The sequence below is a fragment of the Lissotriton helveticus genome, chromosome 4_1 (assembly GCF_964261635.1).
Source record: "Lissotriton helveticus chromosome 4_1, aLisHel1.1, whole genome shotgun sequence".
Classification (NCBI taxonomy): domain Eukaryota; kingdom Metazoa; phylum Chordata; class Amphibia; order Caudata; family Salamandridae; genus Lissotriton; species Lissotriton helveticus.
Genome location: NC_136063.1, coordinates 656,488,986 through 656,514,698, shown reverse-complemented (window position 1 = coordinate 656,514,698; position 25,713 = coordinate 656,488,986). Strand labels below are relative to the sequence as shown.

At 46.9% G+C, this 25,713-nt stretch overlaps 1 protein-coding gene across 1 annotated transcript in view; it reads left to right on the top strand.

Annotated features, from left to right (window-relative positions):
* Positions 1-25,713, top strand: part of RP1 (RP1 axonemal microtubule associated) — a 1,491,030-nt gene that overhangs the window by 1,321,692 nt on the left and 143,625 nt on the right. The window contains exon 32 of the mRNA XM_078686181.1: positions 21,039-21,071. Coding sequence (XP_078542307.1) covers positions 21,039-21,071 — 33 coding nt within the window. The remainder of the gene's footprint in view (positions 1-21,038; positions 21,072-25,713) is intronic.

Below are 25,713 nucleotides of genomic sequence, written 5' to 3'. Positions count from 1 at the left end.
CTGCTCCTTTACCTTGGAAATTATTTTGGGGACCTTTGGAGAACTCCTTCTTTTTATCTCCTCCCTCTTTCTTCTGGGGGGCGCCCTGTCTGGCTTTTTGAGAATCCCCTCCAGTCCCCTTTGAGGCCACCCGGGTACTTGCCCAAGTGTCCGCCTCCTCTGCAAGCTTCCGGGGATCGGTCAGCTTGCTGTCCACCAGGTGTTGGCGCAACTCGGGAAAACATTTCTCGAGGAGGTGTTCTTTCAAAAATAGATTGTACAGCCCCTCATAATCTTTCACCTCGCTGCCCTTGACCCAACCCTCCAAAGCTTTCTTGGCGTAGTCTAAAAAGTCTACCCAATTCTGGGTACTCATTTTGTGACTTCCCCTGAATTTCTGTCTGTACCTTTCAGGGGTAAGTCCAAACTTTTTCACCAGTGCCACCTTCATTGCAGGGTAGTGGGTTTGCTCATCCTGCTCCAGAGCCAACAAGGTGTCTCTGCCAGCAGGTGGCATGTATTTATACACCAGCTGCCATCCCAAATCGCTACGCGACAACCTCCCTTATGGTCAGTTTTTGCGAGTGCAGTGCAACTGTACCACCAAAGAAGACTCGATCAAGCACTCTGATGACCTGGCATCCAAGCTTGCCCTACGGAGTTACCCTAAGAAATTGATTAGGCGCTCAATGAAGAGAGCAGCGAACAATAACCGGGATGCACTATTGGAACCACCCGTTCCTAAGACCAAGAACGAAAGGCTCACTTTCGTGAACACGTTCAGCACGAGATCCAACGCCATCCAGCGGATAGTCCGGAAACACTGGAAAATTCTAAATACCGGTGAAGACTCCCTACCACAACCACTCTTTGCGTTTAAGAGAGCTGCCAGTTTGAGAGACAAGCTGGTTCATACCAGACCTCCTCCTAAGGAGGTCCTCCACGTGGGGACGATATGGAACATGCCACCCTTGACTGGGCACCATCCGTGCGGGAACTGCGCAGCATGTCCACAGACCAAAAAGACCACCACTGTTGACATAGGGACGAATCGTCCATGGGAACAAAAGAGGTTCACCAATTGCAACAGCAAGAATCTGATCTACCTCATCACCTGCCCATGCGCACTAAGGTACGTCGGGATGACCACCAGAAAGATCAGAGTAAGAATCTCGGAACACAAGAGCACAATAAGGTGTAAGAAGCAAGCTACAAGAATGACGAATCATTTTATCCTTGTTGGGCACGGACCAACGGAGTTTGAGTGGACTGTGCTAGAACAACCAAACATTCCAACTCACATAACGGACATCTCAAGATACCTGTTTAAAATCGAGCAGGAATGGGTGTATAAGCTTAACAGTGATAAAGACGGGTTAAACGAAGATATCCCGTGGATGACACTGTAGGTTCATCCATTGATCTCATCATTCAATGTCTGCATGTACACTTGAGAGGCGATTGCGATTGGCCACCGGTCACTATCCTGAGGTCAGTCCGAACTAACGAGGCTTGGACCATTCATCTCCATAACACCTATTCAGGCCATTCAGCCGGATAGATGTTTGGCTTATAAATATGCTTTGTAAATATGCTGATAAGTTGGTGAGTTCTGTACCATTAACTAATACCTTTTTCACCACACCGGTTCACAGCAGCCTTGAGTAGGAGCCCAGTGTGTTTGATAATTTGACACCCTGAGACTAGAAATCTATTTACCGCGGGGCATCTTTGACCTTTGGTGCCACCGCGTTATATTGGACAGCCTCTTGATTAGCGGTAGTAAAATAAAAATAAACGCGACCACGCTTAAGCGTGTGAGACTACATTTCCCATGGTTTCTGTAGTCCTGACCTGCCTAGCGCAAGCAGGACCACATTTCCCGCGAGCCTCTGCGGTTTCTGTAGTTCTATGAGCCGTGCGCGCGTCCTATCGCGCTGGCTCAGAAACAATAAGGAAGTGCACGGCGCCCCCCGCAGCACCTCCCCAAACAGCACGGACGGCTGATTGAAGAACCGACGGAGAGGTGAGGCGGCAGGAGGGGCTTCAGCTAACGCATTAACTCTTTAATCACTACTGAATGCTTGATAGACCCTGTTTGCGGCTATGATAAGACGGCGCTTTTAGACATAGCGCGATCGGTCTGGGGTTAACAGTTTGTTTGGCACCTCCGCGTCTTAATTTATAGTCCATCCAAGCATGATGAGGGGTTTTACTTTACTCTTCACTCGCGATGCTATGCGCGACAGACGCAACTTGTGGGTATGATTAGATCGCGTTTGTTGACACGGCGCGACCCATGAGAAATAATTATATAACATCGGATTGCTGACCATCCATGTATTTAGACCCCCGGGGCCCTCGGCCATGTCATTACCGAGTGTTAGACAAGCAATGTGTGGCAGCAATGTGTGGCAGCATTGATCGGCACCACAGGGCGTCCTATTAAATGCTAAAGGCTGTGGGTTGCATCTTGATGGGGGTGTTACTCGGCGTTCGACAAAGAGTGACGCTAGAGGCTCGATATACTTAACAACACAATGTCGAACTATATGCCATCTTTATACACTGTGATAAGACAATTGACACCTATTGGGTGCTGCTCGGCATCTTGTAGGTGGTGACTCTGTACCTGCCTGACACTGTCATTTTACACTGACTTTTGTACATATATTTTTCTGCACTATAGAGCGGTGCTTCATTTTCCTGAGCTGTTTGCCAGGTGAGGTGAGGCCATTCCCCTTGCAAATTAAGGTGAGACTTTGATCACGCTGACTAAGTTATACACACTAGGGTCAATTGACCCAGATGCAGTATTTGAATAATTTGTTTAATAATGTGTACATAGCATGAACTAACAGAAGTGCTGTGCTTGTTTGTGTTTTCATTTCATGTGGATTTGCTGGCTTTGGCATAAAACGGACACTCACAGGAGGATAATGGAAGTGTACAGGTGACACTTTTTTCGCTCACTAATGTCCTGTTTTTCACAATCACTTGTTTAGCAGTAGCAATTAAGTTTATGGGTCCTGATGAAGCGGATGGTCTAATTACTGACCAGGCGCCGCAGAAACATGTCGACCAGATAGCCCAGTCAGAAGGTATTTGCTTGAACCACCTGACTTTTTTGCACTATTGTTTTTAAATTTGGAGGTGCTTGACTCCAGAATAAAGTAATAATTGCATGCACCATCCAATTTTACACTTATAATTTTTTCACACTCATTTTTTGTGCACTGCTCATAGTTACGATTAAATCTTACTTACCAGACATCCACCCATCACTCTGTATCCCCAATATACACCTATGGAGATAGAGTGGTGGTGAAACTACTGTGGAGTAGACCAAATGATGTACTGGGTGCCTAAAATCGCGTAACTGATGGACATTTTTCACAGTGGTTAACTGTCCAGTCTGTCTTCTATCGTTCTTGTAGTAGCAGACACATAGCCAGCACTATTTAGCATGTCTTGAGCTCACTTTTTAGACCCACAGTTATCTGTTGTTCTTTAATGTATTTATACAGCCCACCTCCCCAGTGAGTTTCTAAGATCCCGTGAGCCCTTAAAGAAACTTCGTAGGCGGCCAACCATTTGGCAATGTCATCACCTGGGGTGTAGCTAGCGATGACATCTTTGGGTAAATAGGGTCTAGACTCCCTGGTGTCCACTTTCTTTTCGCTGCCACCATTGTCTGGATTGGGAGGCCTTTGTATTAAGGCTTGTAGGTCCATCTCCTTGATGGTTCGCTCATGAGCTAACCTCCTTTCTTCCCTTTCCATATCCATCCTAGCTAATTCCAGCTTCATTCTCCTCTCCTCCCTCCTATCTTCTAGCTCGGCTTCAGTTAAACCCCTGTCTGAGACGCTGCTGCTTGCCCTTGAAGGTGTCCTGGGACCTGTCAGCAGATTCCCACCTCCCACTTGGTTCAACAATGCAGCCTCAGTGACAGTGTCCCCGTCACCCTCTTCAGTTTCTGGTTCCTCCCTTAAATGAGCTTCCACCCATGCCCTTATGCTTGTCAGCAACTCTCCTTTCTTGGCACCTTTATTAAAAAATACCCCTTGATGCTGACACCAATCTCTGAGTTGGGCCACAGTATTGGCTTCCAGCTCTTTAAAATTCAACTCCATCTTTGCCATGGAATAAAATCACTCACAGGAGAAAACCAAGAAGTGACCTGAGGTTAACCTCCACCCACCACCAGAAATAAATTTAGAAAAAACAAAATTTAAATTAGGAGGGCCCCAAGGAGAAAACTCCTGGTGTAGGTTAGTGTATTGCGTTGAATTACTAGTGAGTAGCTGCAACCAAGTCAGTATCCCACCGCTAGGCACCAAATGTTAGAACCTGGGGTAGCCTGGCCTAGGGCAAGACATATATTTCAGAGGCACAGTGTTAAGGTTGCAGACCTCCCAAAAGTAAATCCACGCAATAGCACACAAAAACAACACTACACCAAAGTATAGGAAAATAAGTACTGCTTTATAAAAATAATATACTTTCCTCTTCAGTTTCAAAATGTACAGTTTAAGCACTTCAGTTTGTCATGGAAACATTAACTCCACTTTTAAGTTCTAAATCATTTTAACAACCCGCATTTACAGTACCTTACATATATAGTTAGATCTCTTTAACCAAAACTGGCAGGTAAATCTTATACCTCAATAGCTCAGTGGTGCATTTATTGTACATTGCTTACTCAAATGCATCTCTCAGTACAACATTACTTTAACCATTGGCAAGATCAGCCCTTATTTTAGCCCAGGTAAACAGTATCCTTTAAATGAACAACTTTACAGTTCTCCTCCTTATCTTATCAAGGATGAAATTGGTAAATACCACTTAATTCAGCTTCCCCTAAAACCTGGTCAGGGATTCCTCCTGGGCGCTGTACTCAAGGGGCCAGAATCTCAATTTATGGCACCAGTTAATTGAGTTGAAGTCACTCCCCCACGTGTCTACCTCCTTACTTGATACTCGAAGCTGGGATCGTCCTGCTTCAGGCTCACAAGGGGAACAGCAAACGAAGGGGGTCGGGGAATTGCAGCTGGAGAGGCCCTCAGAGCTCAGAAGGCTCCACAATGCTCACTCCCCCGCTCGGGCCGACTCCTCAGTGGGGCTCTCGAGCGGAGGACAACCGGGGCAAATTACACGAGGCTTCACCAGCCCCTCTCGGGCCTCTAACCACTCCCTCCCTGCTCTGGCCAGCTCCTCAGTGTGGCGCTCGAGCAGGATGGAAAGAGCAGATCACTCGGCGCTCCCTAGAGACCGGTGGCGCCTCTCCTCAGCGCCGGTCGTCAAGAACACTTCCTCCGCGGGCATGCGCTGTAGCGCTCGGCTGGCGCCGCCTCCCTCTGCGCTCGCTCGTAGAGCCGACACTTCACTCCTGGGCCTGCCTACTCCTCTGCCCCTCCTTCCGGGGAATACAGCCACAACCAGGCATGCGCGAAGGCGCCGACTAGAAGCGTCTCACCGGGCTTTCCCTTGACAACCGGTTGTCACTCGGTCATACACAGAAGCGCGGAAGGCGCCCCCGGGGTCCCGCTCACAAGAGGAAGCCTCGCAAGGTTTCTCAGCCTCAGTGGATCCCGGGGTGGGCTAGTCTAATGCGCGAACGGCGCCTCAGGGGTCCCAGACCCGGCCGAGGCGGTGCTGTCCCAGTCACAATCCGGCGCCGATCTCTCCTGGCCACAGCTCCACAGCAGGTGAGAGGTGACGCTCCAGGGAATTATGAACAAGGGGACAGTCTAGCACAATTACCAGGCTCTGGACAGAGGCTGAGGATAAAGGCACACTTCTCACAAGTCCCTCCAACTGGGCAGAGGACTGTGCTCCGCAGCGCTGCAGTCTCCTTTTCCTATAGACTTCCCCTATATTATTTAGAAAAGGGGCAAGCTAGGCGCCCAGGGTCTCCAGTAACTTCCCACAGCGGGGCCAAGACAAGTAACCAACAGGGGAGTAGTGGGTTGGACCAATAAGGTAGCTTCCCAGTCCAGGAGGTCAACCCTAAGTCTAACCTCTTTCCACCCTCAGCTACAGCCTGTCCTCCAGCTGACTTCCACAGGTAGACAAAATGGCTGCCCTGCATTCCGCCTTTTATAGGCTGCCCTTCAATGGTCCAGCATGGACCAGAAGGTTCTGGAATGCCCTATGTTAGGCTATGGCCAAGTTCTGAGTGCGACAGTTGGGGCAGTTGGAAGCCACCATTTTGTGTGGTTCCAACTTTCCTGTCAGAACAGGCCTCTGGGCCTGAGGTAAAAGATTATGGGGGGAAGAAAGAACACCTATCCCCTTGACCAACACCTATAAAAAAGTAGTAGACACAAAAATAGTAAGGGTATGAGGGGCAAAAAGGGAACAAAATAAAGAATAATGAGGAGGGACTACGCAAAAAATCCAGACAGGTCTAACAGTCACACATCAAGCAAAACCACACAGCCCGGGGGAAGAGGGTTGGGGTTTGGAAAATAGATGGGAATGGGGGTTTCTTTTTGGGTAGGTTTTGTTGAGAGAAAAAAAAAAGCACAGCATGGACAAACAATAATTCAAGATAAAGAAATCTTTTGGGTACAAAGCTAACCATAAATCTTTTTAAGTGACATAAAGGAAGTGCATGCCCTACTGCATGCATTGTTACTGAAAAGTAAGTAGTACTAGAATGCGACAGTACAGGGCTGCAGCGTTTTCACTTGCCCATCTCTGCACTCAGAGAAACACTTCTTATTCTTACATTAAATTAGGTTTAAAAATTAGCCGAAGTAAAACCTATAGAATGGCTGTAGGGAATAGGGATCAATTTAGAAGCAGAGAGAGATCCAAGAAATGCAGTCACACTCGTAGAAGAAAACAATGGATAGATACTGTATCTGTATGTTGTTGTAGTTGTCCTGTTGAATTTGGTAAGTAAGTTGCATGCAGCAAACAATTCCTCTTATTAGCGGCACTCCTCCATTCCAGCTGACGCTTCGTCCATCAATGTTGGTGACCAGAAGACACCCTGTCCACTGCTTGCCTGGCGGATGCTGAATTGCGGCTCGCTAATGTGAAGCCTGACTCCATCCTTTTTTCCCCATTGCACAGACTGAAACCCGGCCTGTAATTATTGAACGAAAAATAGGAAGTGCTATTACAACACCACTGATAAATAAATACAAGGTGTGGACGCTGTGTAGTGCAAAAAGTCACACTTTGATTTTCGAAATAGACAGTACAACATTTTTGAAAGTGCGTACTCTGTCTGAGTCACCTTTTGAAGGATAAATAAGTATGGGCAAATTAATTTAGCGAATCTTTCCCCTCAAGCTAGGTGTACTGTAAACTGTGTTTTAGAACAAAATTAGACCTTCCCAGCAGTGCTCCCGCCTCCCACCCAGACCCTTACTAAAGCCAGTTGCAAAAATGTAGAAGACCCCCAATCAGATCTCTAAAAAAGAGGCCTAGCAGAAAACTGGTGACAAAACGTACTTTGAAAGTAAAAGTAGGCCCAAATACCCCCTTACCCACCGTGGATTGTATTTCCAAACCACTTGCAAGCAAGCAAAAGTATCCATAGCCAGCATCACTCCAAGACTCGAAAGCCCCCCCACCCAAACACATGCAATAGAAATACTGCTAACCCTAACGAGCCCTAAGTTAAGAATAGTGGCAAAGGCTTTCTTTAACTATGCCAAATCCCCCCTTTCCCACCATACTACTTGTTTTGAGTCTGGTGGGTGGTGGTTTAGCAGTAAGTTAGTTTTCCTGAAACTTAAGTCTGTGTCATTTTCTTCCTTTAAGTGTAAATGGCTAAATGTTTTCAACAGTAAGTGCCTCTCACCGAGTAAGTGATCCCCCCTTTCCCACCATGGATTTTCTTCAAATCGCTTGCAACAAAAATTACACATTCCCACGAGTGATCTAAAACCCCAGAACTCAGTTGCAAAAATCAAGAACACCCAAACACAGGCAATCCTGCTGCTAGGGCTAACCCTAACGAACCCTAAGTTACAAAAAGTGCCAAAACCTTTTTCCTCATGGATGTTGTTTAAACCAGTTTTATCCGGTATTAGACCTTCCCAGCAATGGCCCCAGAGCCGTCAACACAGGCGAAAACAAGTAAAAGACCCCCAAACAGCCAAAAAGCAAAAGTACAAAAATGTGGACTTAGTCACTTTTCTGAAAATCTCCAAAATCACTCAGCACGCGTTCTGCAGCTAGGTCCTAACTCCCCTCTGCCTCCATGGATTTCCTTCAAACCTCTTGCTATCTAAACTATCCATACCCAGTAGTGCTCCCAGACCCCGAAATCCACCCACAATCACCAGGAAGCCCCCCAAACAGGCCCCTGAAAACGCTACATTGAGCGAAAAGTCAGAAAAGGCTAAACCTTTTTTCCTCATGGATGTTGTTTAAACCATTTTTATCTGGTATTAGACCTTCCCAGCAATGGCACCAGAGCCGTCAACCCAGGCGAAAACAAGTAAAAGACCCCCAAACAGCCAAAAAGCAAAAGTACAAAAATGTGGACTTAGTCACTTTTCTGAAAATCTCCAAAATCACTCAGCGCGCGCTCTGCAGCTAGGCCCTAACTCCCCTCTGCCTCCATGGATTTCCTTCAAACCTCTTGCTATCTAAACTATCCATACCCAGTAGTGCTCCCAGACCCCGAAACCCACCCACAAACACCAGGAAGCCCCCCAAACAGGCCCCTGAAAACGCTACATTGAGCGAAAAGTCAGAAAAGGCAAAACCTTTTTTCCTCATGGATGTTGTTTAAACCAGTTTTATCCGGGATTAGACCTTCCCAGCAATGGCACCAGAGCCGTCAACCCAGGCGAAAACAAGTAGAAGACCCCCAAACAGCCAAAAAGCAAAAGTACAAAAATGTGGACTTAGTCACTTTTCTGAAAATTTCCAAAATCACTCAGCGCGCGCTCTGCAGCTAGGCCCTAACTCCCCTCTGCCTCCATGGATTTCCTTAAAACCTCTTGCTATCTAAACTATCCATACCCAGTAGTGCTCCCAGAACCCGAAACCCACCCACAAACACCAGGAAGCCCCCCAAACAGGCCCCTGAAAACGCTACATTGAGCGAAAAGTCAGAAAAGGCAAAACCTTTTTTCCTCATGGATGTTGTTTAAACCAGTTTTATCCGGGATTAGACCTTCCCAGCAATGGCACCAGAGCCGTCAACCCAGGCGAAAACAAGTAGAGAAGACCCCCAAACAGCCAAAAAGCAAAAGTACAGGTGATTAAAGTTTTAATTATATTAACTTGTGCAAAACAAAGAAAGACAGAAACACAGGAATAAAAGTCAATAAGTACGAAAAAGAAAATGTCTGAATTCATTGGCTCATTTTCAGGCCTCGGTGTCAGGGAAGAAGAGTTCGTCCTCATACTCTGCGAAATCATCAGGCAGGAGTAGGTCAGTGTCACCTAACACAGAAGAAATTCCCTCATATAAGTTGCTGTCCTCCTCGTCTTCTTCCGTCGTGCGATCTGGTACTTTGAAATCTGGTGGTATGAGGTGCTCATTCATCTTGATCATTGTCAATATCTCCACATTTTTGGGCGAGAGGCGGGTCCGTTTGCAAGTTACAATGCCACCAGCAGCACTGAAAACACGTTCAGAAGACACATTTGCGAGTGGGCAAGACAAGTAATGTATATCCAGGCGGGAGATCTCTGGCCACAATTCTTTTTTCCCATGCCAATACGCCAATGGGTCAGCATTAACATAGACCTTTGTGGAGTCATTCAGATAGTCCTGCACCATCGACTCAAAGTTCTCCACGTTTCCTCCACTTTGCTGAATTTTCGCTCGGACCTTTTCAGAACCATAACCAATCTCAGCTAGCCAATCCTCTTCATCACCCGATATTTCTGTTGTGTCTGGTGCAGATGATGCGGTTGCCGGTGTCTTTAACGGCTGAGAGGTCACTTCTGCCACAGCCACAGGTGCAGAAGTGGAGTCTTCTGACTGGGGATGGCCTGCTGATGCTGATGTACTGCCTTTTCCTTCAATTTGCTTCCGTTCTCTTTCAAACCTGATGGCTGACCAGGCTACCCAACGTTTGTACTTTGTAGCATCTTCATCACTAAAAGGAAATAATGCAGAGCCTGCCAGCGCCTTTTTGTAGCGTGGATGCAGAATAGTAGCACAAATGTAATGCTGTTCTGAGTGGATCTTTTGAAGACGTTCATCGCCACGTAGACGCTCTAATAATTTCTCAGCCAAAACAAAAGCTTCTTGATTTTCTTCATCGTTTTGAAACTTTGAAGACACCGCCTTCAGGTTGTGCTCCAGCATGCGCAACAATGGGATAGCTTTTCCCAAATTACCCCTGCTGACTGCACGCGTGAAGAACTCAAAAGGACGAAGCATGTCTGTCAGGCTTTTAACTAGCTCCCATTGCGCCGCATTTAACCTCAGGTCCTCCTTCACAGCTGTACCCATTGTTAAGAAATACTGATCGAGTACCGTAAACTGCTCATACAGACGCTCAAGCATGTAGAAGGTTGAGTTCCAACGTGTTGGCACCTCCTGGATGAGTGCTTTCACTGGCATTCTACGTTCATGTAGCAGGCTCCTCAGATGCTTCCGGGCCTTAAAAGAATGGCTGAAATGGTTGCAAATTTTTCGGCAGGTGACCACTAACTGGCATGCTGGACTTTCTTTCTCCAAGAATTTTTTAACAACCAGGTTTATACAGTGCGCCAAACACGGCACTCTGAAATAGTCACCCAGTTCCATGGCCTTATCTACATTGGCGCCATTATCAGTGGAAACATAACCAATGCCGCGTTTTTTTGGAGACAGCCAGTGAAAGACCTTTGTGTTGAACTCATTCAAAATGTTTTGTGCTGTATGACGTTTCTCCAAGCCAAACATGGCTAGTGTTGCATGTTTCCGAGCAGCTTTAAAAACTTGGTCCAGGTCAGCACCTGCGTTTAGCTTTGCTTTAACCCCTGAAAAAGAGACCCAGTGTGCAGTGATGCACATGTAATCAGTGCCTGCGCCACTGGTCCACATCATGTCTGTTGTGAGATGTATAGTGTGAACAGCACTCTTCTGCAAAGCTGCCTCAATCACCTCCAGCACATCTTCATGTAGTGCTGGAACCGCAACTCGGGCAAAATAGTACCGGCTAGGAACCTTCCATTTAGGGCAGAGCGCTGCCACTAATTCGAGAAAACCAACCCCTTCTACAAAAGAAAAAGGTAGAAGATCCAGCGCTAGCATTTTAGCCAGCTCAGTGTTATACAGACGCACCATTGGGTGGTTGCGGTCATATGGCGTGTCTGAAAAAAACATTGTTTTAATGTTGCCCTGGACCATTTTACGGGATGATGATGATGACTTCTTCGACCCAGTTACGCTCGCTGATGAACTTTTTCGCATTGGTGTCTCACTCTGTCCCACACTCTTAGTGTGGCTCCCAGGGGTACTGGGTGTAAGTGAAGTGTGTGACACTTCTTCCTCCTCGTCATCATCAGATGGAACATCAACGTTTTCTCGACTTGCAATTCGGGCTTCCTTGATCTCCTTTAGGTGCGCAAACCATTGGACAGCATGCTGTCTCTCAAGATGACCTCTCTGGCCTCCAGTCCCATAGTTGGTACCAAGCTTACCACGAATAACTGCAAGCTTACAAATGCTACAAATGGCTATGTTTTCCCTTTTTGTGGAAACACTAAAGAAGGCCCAAACTGCGGACTTGAAATGTCTGTGGGGGCCGGAGGAGGCGATACTGGAGGTGGCCGTGCTGCTAATGCCAGATGAAGTGGAGGATGTGTATTGCTGAACTTTACTATGTTGTGCACTTTCACCACCACTAATTGAGGTCGAGGTGGATGGAGGTCCCTTCTGGTGAGTAAGAAATATGGAAGCGGTACGTTGTGGTGTACTAGTTAACATCAATGATTCTGGTGTTCCCATTGCCTCCTCGTCGACTTCATCATCACGCTCAGCAGCTTGTCGGGTTAGGCTCAAAATGTCTGTTTGCTGCATGCCCGCTGGGGCTTCAGTGACATTAGTGATGATAACTGCGTCGTCGTCGTGAGAGTCTTCAGCAGCAGGAGTATACGCCACTTCTTGTTGAGCGTCATCACACTCCATAATTTTGAGAGTTTCGACGACCTCCTTTTACGCTTAGCTACCTTTGTCAGATCATGGTGTGCCTCCTCAACCTCACTCTCAGACGGCAGTGGTGCTGGTTCCCAAGTAAGATCCATATCATCAGAAGGAGGTGGGCTTGAAGAAGATGTAGACACCAACACCCTTGATCTTTTCCTTGCTCTGGATGTGGACAATGAATGATCATCAGGAGGAGTGGCTTCCTCGAATGATACCTCGGCTTGATTGTCGATTTCCAGATGTGCCCCTACTTCTGGAGGAACAACTATTGTGGCCACTTGTTGTGCCCCTCCATGCACCTCTGCTTGCTCCTCTCCTTGCGCCGCCTCTCCTTCCACATGTACTTGAGCTTGTACTTGCACATGTGATTGTTGTTGCGGCTGTGGTTGTTCAACACTCGTCAGATGAGTTACAACAACCTGTGTTGATTCTTGAGGGACATTGCTGCTACTTTCTTGCGATGAGCCAACATCACTGGTCGATGGTGATTGAACAACTATACTGGCTGCCTCTGCAGCACTCACGGGCTTGGACCTAAGTTGGCGTGGTGGTGGTGGCACTGAGCCCAATGGAGCGGAGGTGCTGCTCCCAGCTTGGTCCCCAGCAGACCCCGCTGCTGCAGCAGGCGTACTTTTTTTTCCCAAAAAATGTGGCGGTCGTCATCACACCAGTCTCCTTGGTAAGTGGCGCCACTTGCTTCTTCTGCTCCTTACTGGCAACTTTCTTGCTAGAGGAGCTACGGGCAACTTTTTTTGGGGCCATCTTCTTCAGATGTCACTCTGAACAGCAGGCCGCAGTTGCACAAGTTGCCTGTGGCCACACGTGACGTTGTGCTGCACACACCGCAGCAGGACTTCTTCCTGGCACTGGTGGTTCTCTTGTGCACCTACAAGCAATGGAAGACAGAGGAACATCAGTTATACACCCCAAAAAGTAGAAAAAACACACAAAAATCAGCACAATCCCAGCCCATCCATGGCCTCAATGGTGTTTAAATTCAAGAAGACAACCCACAGAAAGACTAGGCCCATGCACCACTCACTACCCCTGGGCAAAAGGCCCCACCAGCAGGCCCCAAAAAAACGACAAAAAACACAAAATTCAGCACAATCCCAGCCCATCTATGCCCTCAATGGTGTGTAAATTCAAGAAGACACTAAAAGACTAGGCCCATGCAGCACTCACTACCCCTGGGCATAATGGATGAAAGCTAGGCAAAATAAGTGCAGGCCTCAGACACTGCCTCTCTTCAAAATGGCCCCTTGCACCCCAAGCACATGTTGCCTGTACCAGCACTCAAGATGGCCACCACCACCACCCACATGGCCAGTCCAAATCAACAGTAGCACCCCAAAAAAAAACGAAAAACACACAGAAAATCACCACAATCCAATGCCATCCAGGATGTTTACATTAAAGAGAGTGAGACCCCACAGGCAGACTCAGTCCATGCACCACTCACTACCCCTGGGCAAAAGGCCCCACCAGCAGCCCCCAAAAAACGACAAAAAACACAAAATTCAGCACAATCCCAGCCCATCCAAGGCTTCAATGGTGTTTAAATTCAAGAAGACACCCCACAGAAAGACTAGGCCCATGCACCACTCACTACCCCTGGGCATAATGGATGAAAGCTAGGCAAAATAAGCGCAGGCCTCAGACACTGCCTCTCTTCAAAATGGCCCCTTGCACCCCAAGCACATGTTGCCTGTACCAGCACTCAAGATGGCCACCACCCACATGGCAAGTCCAAATCAACAGTAGCACCCCAAAAAAAAGGAAAAACACAGAAAAATCACCACAATCCAATGCCATCCAGGATGTTTACATTAAAGAGAGTGAGACCCCACAGGCAGACTCAGTCCATGAACCACTCACTACCCCTGGGCAAAAGGCCCCACCAGCAGCCCCAAAAAAACGACAAAAAACACAAAATTCAGCACAATCCCAGCCCATCCATGGCCTCAATGGTGTTTAAATTCAAGAAGACACCCCACAGAAAGACTAGGCCCATGCACCACTCACTACCCCTGGGCCAAAGGCCCCACCAGCAGCCCCCAAAAAACGACAAAAAACACAAAATTCAGCACAATCCCAGCCCATCCATGGCCTCAATGGTGTTTAAATTCAAGAAGACACCCCACAGAAAGACTAGGCCCATGCACCACTCACTACCCCTGGGCATAATAGATGAAAGCTAGGCAAAATAAGTGCAGGCCTCAGACACTGCCTCTCTTCAAAATGGCCCCTTGCACCCCAAGCACATGTTGCCTGTACCAGCACTCAAGATGGCCACCACCACCACCCACATGGCCAGTCCAAATCAACAGTAGCACCCCAAAAAAAATGAAAAACACACAAAAATCACCACAATCCAATGCCATCCAGGATGTTTACATTAAAGAGAGTGAGACCCCACAGGCAGACACAGTCCATGCACCACTCACTACCCCTGGGCAAAAGGCCCCACCAGCAGCCCCAAAAAAACGACAAAAAACACAAAATTCAGCACAATCCCAGCCCATCCATAACCTCAATGGTGTTTAAATTCAAGAAGACACCCCACAGAAAGACTAGGCCCATGCACGACTCACTACCCCTGGGCAAAAGGCCCCCCCCCCGCAGCCCCAAAAAAACGACAAAAAACACAAAATTCAGCACAATCCCAGCCCATCCATGGCCTCAATGGTGTTTAAATTCAAGAAGACACCCCACAGAAAGACTAGGCCCATGCACCACTCACTACCCCTGGGCATAATGGATGAAAGCTAGGCAAAATAAGTGCAGGCCTCAGACACTGCCTCTCTTCAAACTGGCCCCTTGCACCCCAAGCACATGTTGCCTGTACCAGCACTCAAGATGGCCAAAACCACCACCCACATGGCCAGTCCAAATCAACAGTAGCACCCCAAAAAAACCCGAAAAACACACAAAAATCACCACAATCCAATGCCATCCAGGATGTTTACATTAAAGGGAGTGAGACCCCACAGGCAGACTCAGTCCATGCACCACTCACTACCCCTGGGCAAAAGGCCCCACCAGCAGCCCCAAAAAAACGACAAAAAACACAAAATTCAGCACAATCCCAGCCCATCCATGGCCTCAATGGTGTTTAAATTCAAGAAGACACCCCACAGAAAGACTAGGCCCATGCACCACTCACTATCCCTGGGCAAAAGGCCCCACCAGCAGCCCCAAAAAAACGACAAAAAACACAAAATTCAGCACAATCCCAGCCCATCCATGGCCTCAATGGTGTTTAAATTCAAGAAGACACCCCACAGAAAGACTAGGCCCATGCACCACTCACTATCCCTGGGCATAATGGATGAAAGCTAGGCAAAATAAGTGCAGGCCTCAGACACTGCCTCTCTTCAAAATGGCCCCTTGCACCCCAAGCACATGTTGCCTGTACCAGCACTCAAGATGGCCAAAACCACCACCCACATGGCCAGTCCAAATCAACAGTAGCACCCCAAAAAAACGAAAAACACACAAAAATAACCACAATCCAATGCCATCCAGGATGTTTACATTAAAGAGAGTGAGACCCCACAGGCAGACTCAGTCCATGCACCACTCACTACCCCTGGGCAAAAGGCCCTAACAGCAGCCCCAAAAAATCGACAAAAAACACAAATTAAGCACAATCCCAGCTCATCCATGGCCTCAATGATGTTTAAATTCAACAAAACAGTTGTATCATGCACCCATAACCAACCCTGGTCCTACTGGATACTGTGGCTACCCACAATATATTTTATTTAATGTTCTGAAAAAGTTCCAAAATTGTAGTTGCAGCAACTGTAATGCCCCAAACAAACTTACTTGTGAAAGTTGATTTCTAATCCAAAAGTGATCCAAAGAAAGTCAAAAAGGCCTCAAATCCAAATATCCAGCAGCACCCACAAAAAGTAATCCTTCCAGGTCAAGGGCCAAATGAAAGTGACCAGCACATGAAGAAAGCACTGGGAGGAGCCTGCTGGACAGGAACAGGAAGTTGGAGACTGTGGGGCACTTCCTTCCTCCCCCCACCCCAAAAATGGACTCCTTGCAAAAAAAAGTGCAGGCAAATGTAAACCTGAGGAGTGATTCTGATAAAAATCATCATTTTCTGAAGGTTTAGGCTGTTTGCTGGTGGATTTCTTATGCAGAATTGCAAAATCTCTATTTCGCGAGTGCGAGATTGTTCCTGCCCGCCGCACCTATGTGTTCGCAATTGTGAACTCTCGTGATGCGTGCTGTGCAAGGTAAGGTGGCAAGCCGCGATTACGTATTCGCGGGCACCATCTCCCGCGGGATCCCGCAGCAAGATCCAAAATGGCGCAGCACTCGCAAAATATTGAGAAAAACAACTCGGCAAACGCTGAATGACGGAAAGTGAACGCCATGCGCCACGCCGCGCGCCGCAATATTGATTCACCAAGCAAAAAAATCCGCCCCGTGCGAATTGACGGATTTTCGGCAAATTCGCTGGAGTTCGCGGATTGCGAATTTACCAAAAATCTGCAAATTCCGCGAGCGGAACGGATTTTACGCCCATGCTTAGACCCCACCCCCATTTGTAAGGTTAAAGCTCCCTTGAGCAGTTGGCTGACGAGCCTGGGACCCCGCACCTGCGCGCCTGAGTGGTACTAAACCTGGCAGATATTTGGCAGCCACCGGCAACCCCAGAACACGGCCTATCCCTGTTGACGAGGGGTGATACCCCGAAACACGTGTCCAGGGATGCCGAAGACAGCGAAGATAGCAGAGAATCGAAAGAAGATGCATCGCGGAACACGTAACTACATTAACCAGAGTCCTTAGGGGCGATACCGCCGGTGTGTGAGTAGTGTGCGACCCCACCCCCATTTGTAAGGGTAAAGCTCCCTTGAGCAGTTGGCTGACGAGCCTGGGACCCCGCACCTGCGCGCCTGAGTGGTACTAAACCTGGCAGAAATTTAGCAGCCACCGGCAACCCCAGAACACGGCCTATCCCTGCTGACGAGGGGTGATACCCCGAAACATGTGTCTAGGGATGGCGAAGACAGCGAAGATAGCAGAGAATCGAAAGAAGATGCATCGCGGAACACGTAACTACATTAACCAGAGTCCTTAGGGGCGATACCGCCGGTGTGTGAGTAGTGTGCGACCCCACCCCCATTTGTAAGGTTAAAGCTCCCTTGAGCAGTTGGCTGACGAGCCTGGGACCCCGCACCTGCGCGCCTGAGTAGTACTAAACCTGGCAGATATTTGGCAGCCACCGGCAACCCCAGAACATGGCCTATCCCTGCTGACGAGGGGTGATACCCCGAAACACGTGTCCAGGGATTGCAAAGACAGCGAAGATTGAAGAGAATCGAAAGAAGATGCATCGCTGAACACGTAACTACATTAATCAGAGTCCTTAGGGGCGATACCGCCGGTGTGTGAGTAGTGTGCGACCCCACCCCCATTTGTAAGGTTAAAGCTCCCTTGAGCAGTTGGCTGACGAGCCTAGGACCCCGCACCTGCGCGCCTGAGTGGTACTAAACCTGGCAGATATTTGGCAGCCACCGGCAACCCCAGAACACGGCCTATCCCTGCTGACGAGGGGTGATGTCCCGAAACATGTGTCCAGGGATGGCGAAGACAGCGAAGATAGCAGAGAATCGAAAGAAGATGCATCGCGGAACACGTAACTACATTAACCAGAGTCCTTAGGGGAGATACCGGCGGTGTGTGAGTAGTGTGCGACCCCACCCCCATTTGTAAGGGTAAAGCTACCTTGAGCAGTTGGCTGACGAGCCTGGGACCCCGCACCTGCGCGCCTGAGTGGTACTAAACCTGGCAGATATTTAGCAGCCACCGGCAACCCCAGAACACGGCCTATCCCTGCTGACGAGGGGTGATACCCCGAAACATGTGTCCAGGGATGGCGAAGACAGCGAAGATAGCAGAGAATCGAAATAAGATGCATCGCGGAACATGTAACTACATTAACCAGAGTCCTTAGGGGCGATACCGCCGGTGTGTGAGTAGTGTGCGATCCCACCCCCATTTGTAAGGTTAAAGCTCCCTTGAGCAGTTGGCTGACGAGCCTTGGACCCCGCACCTGCGCGCCTGAGTGGTACTAAACCTGGCAGATATTTGGCAGCCACCGGCAACCCCAGAACACGGCCTATCCCTGCTGACGAGGGGTGATGTCCCGAAACATGTGTCCAGGGATGGCGAAGACAGCGAAGATAGCAGAGAATCGAAAGAAGATGCATCGCGGAACACGTAACTACATTAACCAGAGTCCTTAGGGGCGATACCGGCGGTGTGTAAGTAGTGTGCGACCCCACCCCCATTTGTATAGTTAGGCCTCGCTTCGCTTGAAGATGCTCGAATCTCCTGCTCCTTTTGTTGACTTCCGGCTGGTCTGCATGCTCTTGTTTGGGCTCGGTTTGTGGTACACTGGCATTGCGAGTGCCTTGCTTTTCTTTCTCTTTTGGTTCTAAAATTCTTCGTCTGGCCTTTTGTGCTAGTCCTTGCTCAGCTGGGGCTTGTGTTTTCTTTTGGGTTGGGTCACTGAGGGGCGAGCTTTTTTGGCGCTATGTGCCGAAAAAGCGGTGATATGTGTGTTGATAATATGCCCCCAAGATACTTTTAAACTTCGAGCCACATGAACAGGAACTAGAAATAATGCGGTCTAGATATCCCACCACTCTTACCAACATGACCTGCAGTTCTGTTTAGGTTAATACTTTTTAAAACACCTTCTTTAAAAACAATTTTCGTGGTGCACTGATATGATGTCCTGCTAGCAGACCACATTCACCACGTACCTGACAGTATGATGCATCATTGTAAAATAACCTGAGTTAAATACAGCTCAAAGATCAGTTCTCTAGGGCCTGATGTACGAAGGTGTTGCAGCAAACTGGTCAGTGTTTTTGCACACCGACCACATTTCAGCACTACCTTCATCTTGCCCCGCAAGTGAGTTACTAATCACTCGTAGCGGAATCTGCCATTTATGTCGTACGTTAAAAAACTTCTGCATCATTAATATTTTTGAGTCCGAGGTCTTTTGAGACTTCCTGCAAATTGAAGAGAATTGAGGGATGGAGGCTCCCAAGGGACGGCAGACATTCATCTCTGCTTTTGCAATCACTAAATGCTGACATTTTACTTTGAAAGGAGCCACATCCCTGCTTCGAAAAATAAAAGTTGACTTCCGGCGAATGACTTATACGCTGGCAACGTATGAGTTTTTCCCGATCGGGGACCACTCTCTTCTCCCCCCGGTGCTCGGAGTTGGCATTTAAAACGTGGAAACTGTTCCACATTCCAGGCCTGATTTCTTACGACTGTACTCCATTTTATTTATGCGTTTTTATATAGCGCGGACTTTACCCGAAGGTGTCAGAGCGCTTCACAATAGGAACAGAACTGATACATGAGAACATTACAAGTGAACAAATTACAAAAGCAAACGTTACATTACATGAGGCAAAAGTAACAATCGTGAGCCAACAAAATACAAGAGGTAGCAAACGGTGCATTACAGGAGGAAAAAGTGACATGTGTGCAGGTTACAAAAGCGTACAAAGTAAACATAGAGGTATAATACTGCAATATATGGTGGACACTCACACACAAGAACAAACGTTACGTAGGCAATGGTGGCACTTGTGCAGGTATCGAAAGCAAACAAAATGTAAGAGGTAGAAAACCGTGTGATACAAGAGAAAAGTGACGTGTGCATGTTACAAACGAGTACCAAACACAGGTAGAAGGATAATACTGCAATAAATGCTAGACTCTCAAACCACAAGAACACACTGGGAAGGCACTTTCATAGTCATGTAAAGTAGAGTTTTCTATAATGGAAGGTCTTCCTTCAGGTAATAGAGAGGGTGTGAATTAAGTTTGGAAGTGTCTTTGAAGGAGGAGAACTTTGAGGTCAGTTTTGAAGGCCTGGGAGGAGGTGGTGGTCCGGAGCTGAGGCAGAAGTGAGTTCCAGATTCTCACTGCGCTGCCTGAAAAGGATTGGGCCATCGATCTTTCCTTCTTGAAAGTTTGAGGTTTAAGCAGTAGATTTTCCGCATTTTGTGATGGTCTAGAGCCTCCCGAGAGTTTCAGTTCATGCGCCAGGTAGCGAGGAGAGGAGGAGTGCAAGGCTTTGTGGGTAATGCAGGCAGTCTTGTAGATAGATCTTGCCTCGATGGGAAACCATCATTGGTTTACGACCACAATTGCTGTTACAAAGCATTAATCCATACATACCATTGCTGATCGGAAAAGCCAGAGTGATGCCACTTTCATTCCAGTTTTTCTTTTGATTCCGAATCAGTTATAAAATGCCTTTTTTTGAGTTTGAATGCCATTTCCGGCTTGTACTTGCCATTTTACAGACTTGGAGCCTGTGCGTTTAGTTGAGGCCGTAAACAGGCTTAGTACACCAAGCGCTTAAATTCGCATGCTTTTGATTTTGATTGCCCCTCACAGGGTCATAGCTTTGATAGTGCAGCAGGCGCTGTGGCACCAGGGCAAAGAGGCTTCAGAGACCCAACATTGCACCCTTATTATTGGGGAGCGGGGGTGAACATGCTCCTTGCTTGGTCTAGGGCACATGACACCCACACCCTTGCTATGCTGCTACTGGTCTCGCTTCATGATCTGTGTCTGTATATTTATTGTCAACAGATGGATGGGGAAGCATAGACTCTTAAGACGAAACCTGTAACAATGAGTTCAAATAAATGAAAATGTACTTAGCTCTCTGTTACAAGCCCAAAAAATACTTTCAAGCGTGCTTCATTAATCAGTACAATTTACACGTGTTCTTTTCTTGTGTGGCAAACTCTAGGAGATCATTTCCTAGCAACACACACCACAATATCTTTAATATACCATGTTCACGGGGTATAATATTCTTTTGTACGTTTGCTGGCGACATGTCCTTTAATATTGAAGTTTTATTTTCGAGGAAACAATGATTCCCGGCAGTCATCGGCAGAAGGTAAGAGACATACTTGTATTAGAAGGTAATTTTAAGGCCATTACAACTAAATTAAAGCGAAATTATGCTTGTGAATCTGATGTCTTCCCTAATGCAGTTATAATGAATTACGCATGTTTTTGCAATCCACGTTGTGAAATGACCATCAATTGTAAATAATATGTGTTTGTCCTCGCAACAAATTATGCTAAATTCATGATGTCCAATAAGGTAAAAATACATATGCCATCTTTAGAAGGTTCTAAATATTGGGGACAATTTGCCTTTGAAATTTCCTTCACTGAAAAAAAATAAACAAATCCTGATTCACATTTTGGGGCTTATTTACAAGCCCCTTGCCCCACCCGTACGTCACTTTTCCCATGTTAAAAATGACGCCAAAGTGGCGCAAGGGGCTTAAGCCCCTTTGAATGTGCAAACAGTACAATACAAAATACTGTCAGAGTTGACACCCATATTCATATCATATAAACAGTTAAACAGTTCATCAGCATAGCAGTCTCCCATCTCTCAGGGGTGTCCAAAATGAGAAAATCACTCCCGCCCGGTAGTGGCCAAGAGGAGGGGAGTGGCACACGTACCCAGAGTAACCAGACAGTCACTGATCAACAGTCCATTTGGAGCACAGGCGGGGTGGGGGCAGCAGCACTGCATTATCCATCAATCACAGTTCTTATATACACCCCAGCATACCTTGGGTCTCGCTGTAAATGGATCCTCCCAATATGTCAGTCCCTCGGCTTGTCAAGATATTTAGATGCCCATAAATTTTAAAAAGTGATCCGTCGCCGGCTACTGTTTTTGCTGTCAGCAAATTTTGACAAGCTGTTTGGCATAGGTGCACTAAAATTTTTAATGACATAGTATGCTGAAACATGCTGTGCAATATTTATGAATTCAACCTCTGGACTATATATTAATGCACAGTTATAACGTTTTCAAATTCCTTGAGGTTTTGATCTCTTGATAATCACTTGCACTCAGTTTTAAGTTATTTCTGTAATAATTGATTACTTGGAGTAATTAAATGTGTAGTTATTGAGATTTCATAGTTATACAGATAGGTAAATGATTTTTAAACCGTCTTGGGCATGTGCAATCTTATTTATAAATGTACCTATTCTTTTGGACATATTTATTGTATTTCTGTATGGTTCATGATAACTGAAGCATAATATTCTACTACTACTACACCCCGCATCTACCCCACGAAGAGTCAGTCTAACCTCCTCTGGGGGTTGTAGGGAATCACCAGGCTGTGCTAGAGCACGTGTTGATCCCCAACCATTTCTGATGGGCCTTTGCGGAAACCTCTAGTGAGCTCAGGCGGAATCTTCAACCACCCCTTCACCCTCCTCTCCCAGGGAACCTACCACTGCGCCCCATGTCTCCAAGTCCCTCTTGTCATCCATGCGGATATTTAAGACCCTACATTTTTAGGTAATTCTCACTCCAGTAGATCAGCCCTCCATTTACCCTGCATCGGTAGTATCGGAATTTGCTTCATTTTAAGGCTAGATTAGTGGAGGAAATTCAGCCAGTGTCTTTTCCCGGATCCAACTCCACATCCTTCTGAGTTCATTATATGGCATGTAAATGTACAGGAATTTATATAGCGCAAATCACCGAGCGGTTTCTAAGCGCTTGCTTAGGGAACCCGTCCTGGTATTCCCCTGTGAGATAACCTCGGCAGGGTATCCGCAAGGTGAAAGCCAGGCATCCCGCCGCGAGGGGCCGTTGTGGAGATTAAGCAAGCTATTGCCCAGAGTCGCAGAGTGTGAACCCGTGAATCGAGTAGGCACCGGAGCGAGAATTGTCGAGTCCATGGACATTTTAGGACTCAAGACCCCGCCGAGCCGGGAATTGAACCCTGGTCCCGGGCTGACCTCTGCTTCCAGGTCTGCCTTCTCTAACCAGTGAGCCACACTTCTCACAGGTTTATCCATAGTGCTAAAGACAGGTCTTTATCTTTTGTATTTAATTGTCCTCTAAGGGCCTAGACTCCGGAAATACCACAAATATTCAAGGAGAGATGGATTAAGGGAGGAGGGATTGACAGGTGGGGGAAAGAGACAAAGGGAGGGGAATTGCGATTGAGGGCGTTAAGAAAGGGAGAAGGAGATAATAAAAATGAGCAGGAAGGGGGGTACAAGGGCATGGCAAATGCAGACCATACACTGTATGTCAACATTAAAGTCACCTCTAACTGAAAATGGACAGCCGTTAATACCTGGCGCTTATAATACACCTTCTAGGCTTGAATCTGTGATCTATCTGTCCAATGAACAAACAAGAAAGGAGGTCAGATATAGAAACTACCTCCCAGACAAAGGCCTCCGACCGACATCATGGCGGAATTGGGACCCACCGAGCTCCAGTTGGCAGTCCTGATTGCATAATACTGATGCAATCGCACATTTCTGAGGTTGCATACTCATATTTCCCTATGGTAGCTTATGCTACAGATGCAAACCAGCCATAGCAAAGCTCCCAAAGGGAAATGGGAGGTTGTGTTCATCCCTGCATTGTGTAATAGGCACCCTGAGGTGCCTGCCATGCGGTGCAGGGATAAACATGGGGGTACCATAGGTGCCCCCTTGGCCCCCAACCGGATGCCGCAAAGAAAAGGGGCCCCCAAACTGGTATTTCAACAGGCTTTCCATGTCAGAAAGCATGGCATGGAAAGCCTGTCAGAAACCGAGCATCGTTATCCCAACAGCAGAAACGCCGTCCATTGGGATTATGGGCCAGGCTCCTTGAGCCTGTTGGAATCCAGTCGGAATGACCGGCCAGTTATCAATCCAACTGCCTATTTTGTGATTAGGTGGTCAGAATTGAAATCGACGATCATGGTCGGATAGTCTCCAACCTGAGGTCGGAGGCTTTCCGACCGAAATTGTAATAGGCCCTTTAGTGTATCCACCATTCTATAGGTACCCAGAATTTTTTATAATGCCAAACTGTCTTTAATTTGATGCATAGTACTGTAACACTCTTCAATAAGTCCTTGCTCATGTGAAGAAACACATGCTGGCCTTATTGAACCATAAAGGAAAACTGCAATTGGGTTGAAATATTTGATTGAGTACAATAGCCTTAGTAATTCTCATCTTCAACTGTCAAGGATATGCCACTGGCACATCCTGTTGTTATCCATTTCCCTCACTCACTCACACCCCCTCTTGTGATAAGTCATCATTTTTTACAAGAGTGCATTTAAATCTATGGTAATAATTATGGAGGCAGTGGAAGCCATGTCTAGTGTACTTACATAGTTCACGCCACTGCAACCAGATCATATTACATCTAACATTGGACATTGAAATAGTGCCTTTGCTTAATGCAATGTATTATCATTGCTCCATAAAGCCCTTCCAGGGTATCACACATTCCTCTGCATTCTTAATTAAGAAAAGCACCCTCACTGTCATCATTTTCCAATCAATTATACAACCCAGTTCTCAAAGCTAGTGTGCAGTGTTATTTTCCCTGAAATTCAGGACGTTTTTGGGTGTACTCATTCGGGAATCAGCTTAAATAAACTCATTACCTTCAATTTGGTTACATTTTCTGTTCTAGAGTTTAGTAATGTCAGCAGACCAGAGGATAGACAATGACTAAGTTATCACTTAGTAGCTCCCTTATGTTCTCCTATCCAGTGTCTTTTAATGAAGATGGCGGGCATGTGGCCATCTATTTATTCTCCACATGCTTGCTAAGCTCATTCATTGAATTCACCATCATGCTCCTTGTTACCCATATATAATTACTCAAAATATATTCAGAAGCCATCATGTATACGTGTCTGATCCATAATCAATTCCAATCTATTCTGATCAGTTTTAAGTCTGCCACAGCATTCTTTTTCCGCTACCCTTGCCAGTGTTGTCATCTCCAGAGCTTTAGAGCGGTTCTTCTTTCAGTATCGACAACTGGCAGCCGTCTGGTGTATCAGGTCTCATATTTTCAGCAAAGATGAGGGACTGAGGGGCTTTTTACCGAGGTCCAGCAAAGATGCCCTGTACAATTATATTCAAAAAAGGATTTGCTGTTCCTCAACACGGTGATGCCTAGAAAATAAACGGGCGGTATACCCACCACTATCATGGAGTATGATATGGCAGTGTGGCACTGTTTTGGGTAGAAGGATCAAAAGGGATCCCACTCTGTCGGAACTAGGCTCCTTACACACCCAGCAAGCTAGCTGTCATTCTTCATCATTTGGACCTGCTCCTATTTGGGTGGCGCTGCAATACCCAACGGGCTCCCATAAAGGGGCTCTTTGTCGGAGATCTTCTTTTCCTTGCTGTATGATGAAGTGGGTGTGTGTGGCCCGTGAAGTGTAGATACAGTGAAATGTGTGATTTAAAACAAGTAGGATAATCCAAATAATATTTTTATTCAGGCTGGTTATCCCCTTGACTAAAAACATGTGGAGTGGCAGCTTTCCTGGCTACTAGGTGCTGTACAAGCTATGCTCATCTCCTAAGGTCAACATGTTTCTTGCCTAATGGTTCTAATAATCCGTGGCAATTCTTCAGCACCTAATAAAGGTGAAGTGAATCTATCTGCACACAGTGGCGGGGGCTACTAGCTACCTACCACGAGTAGTCACTATGATAGAGGTATTCAATAGTGCCGT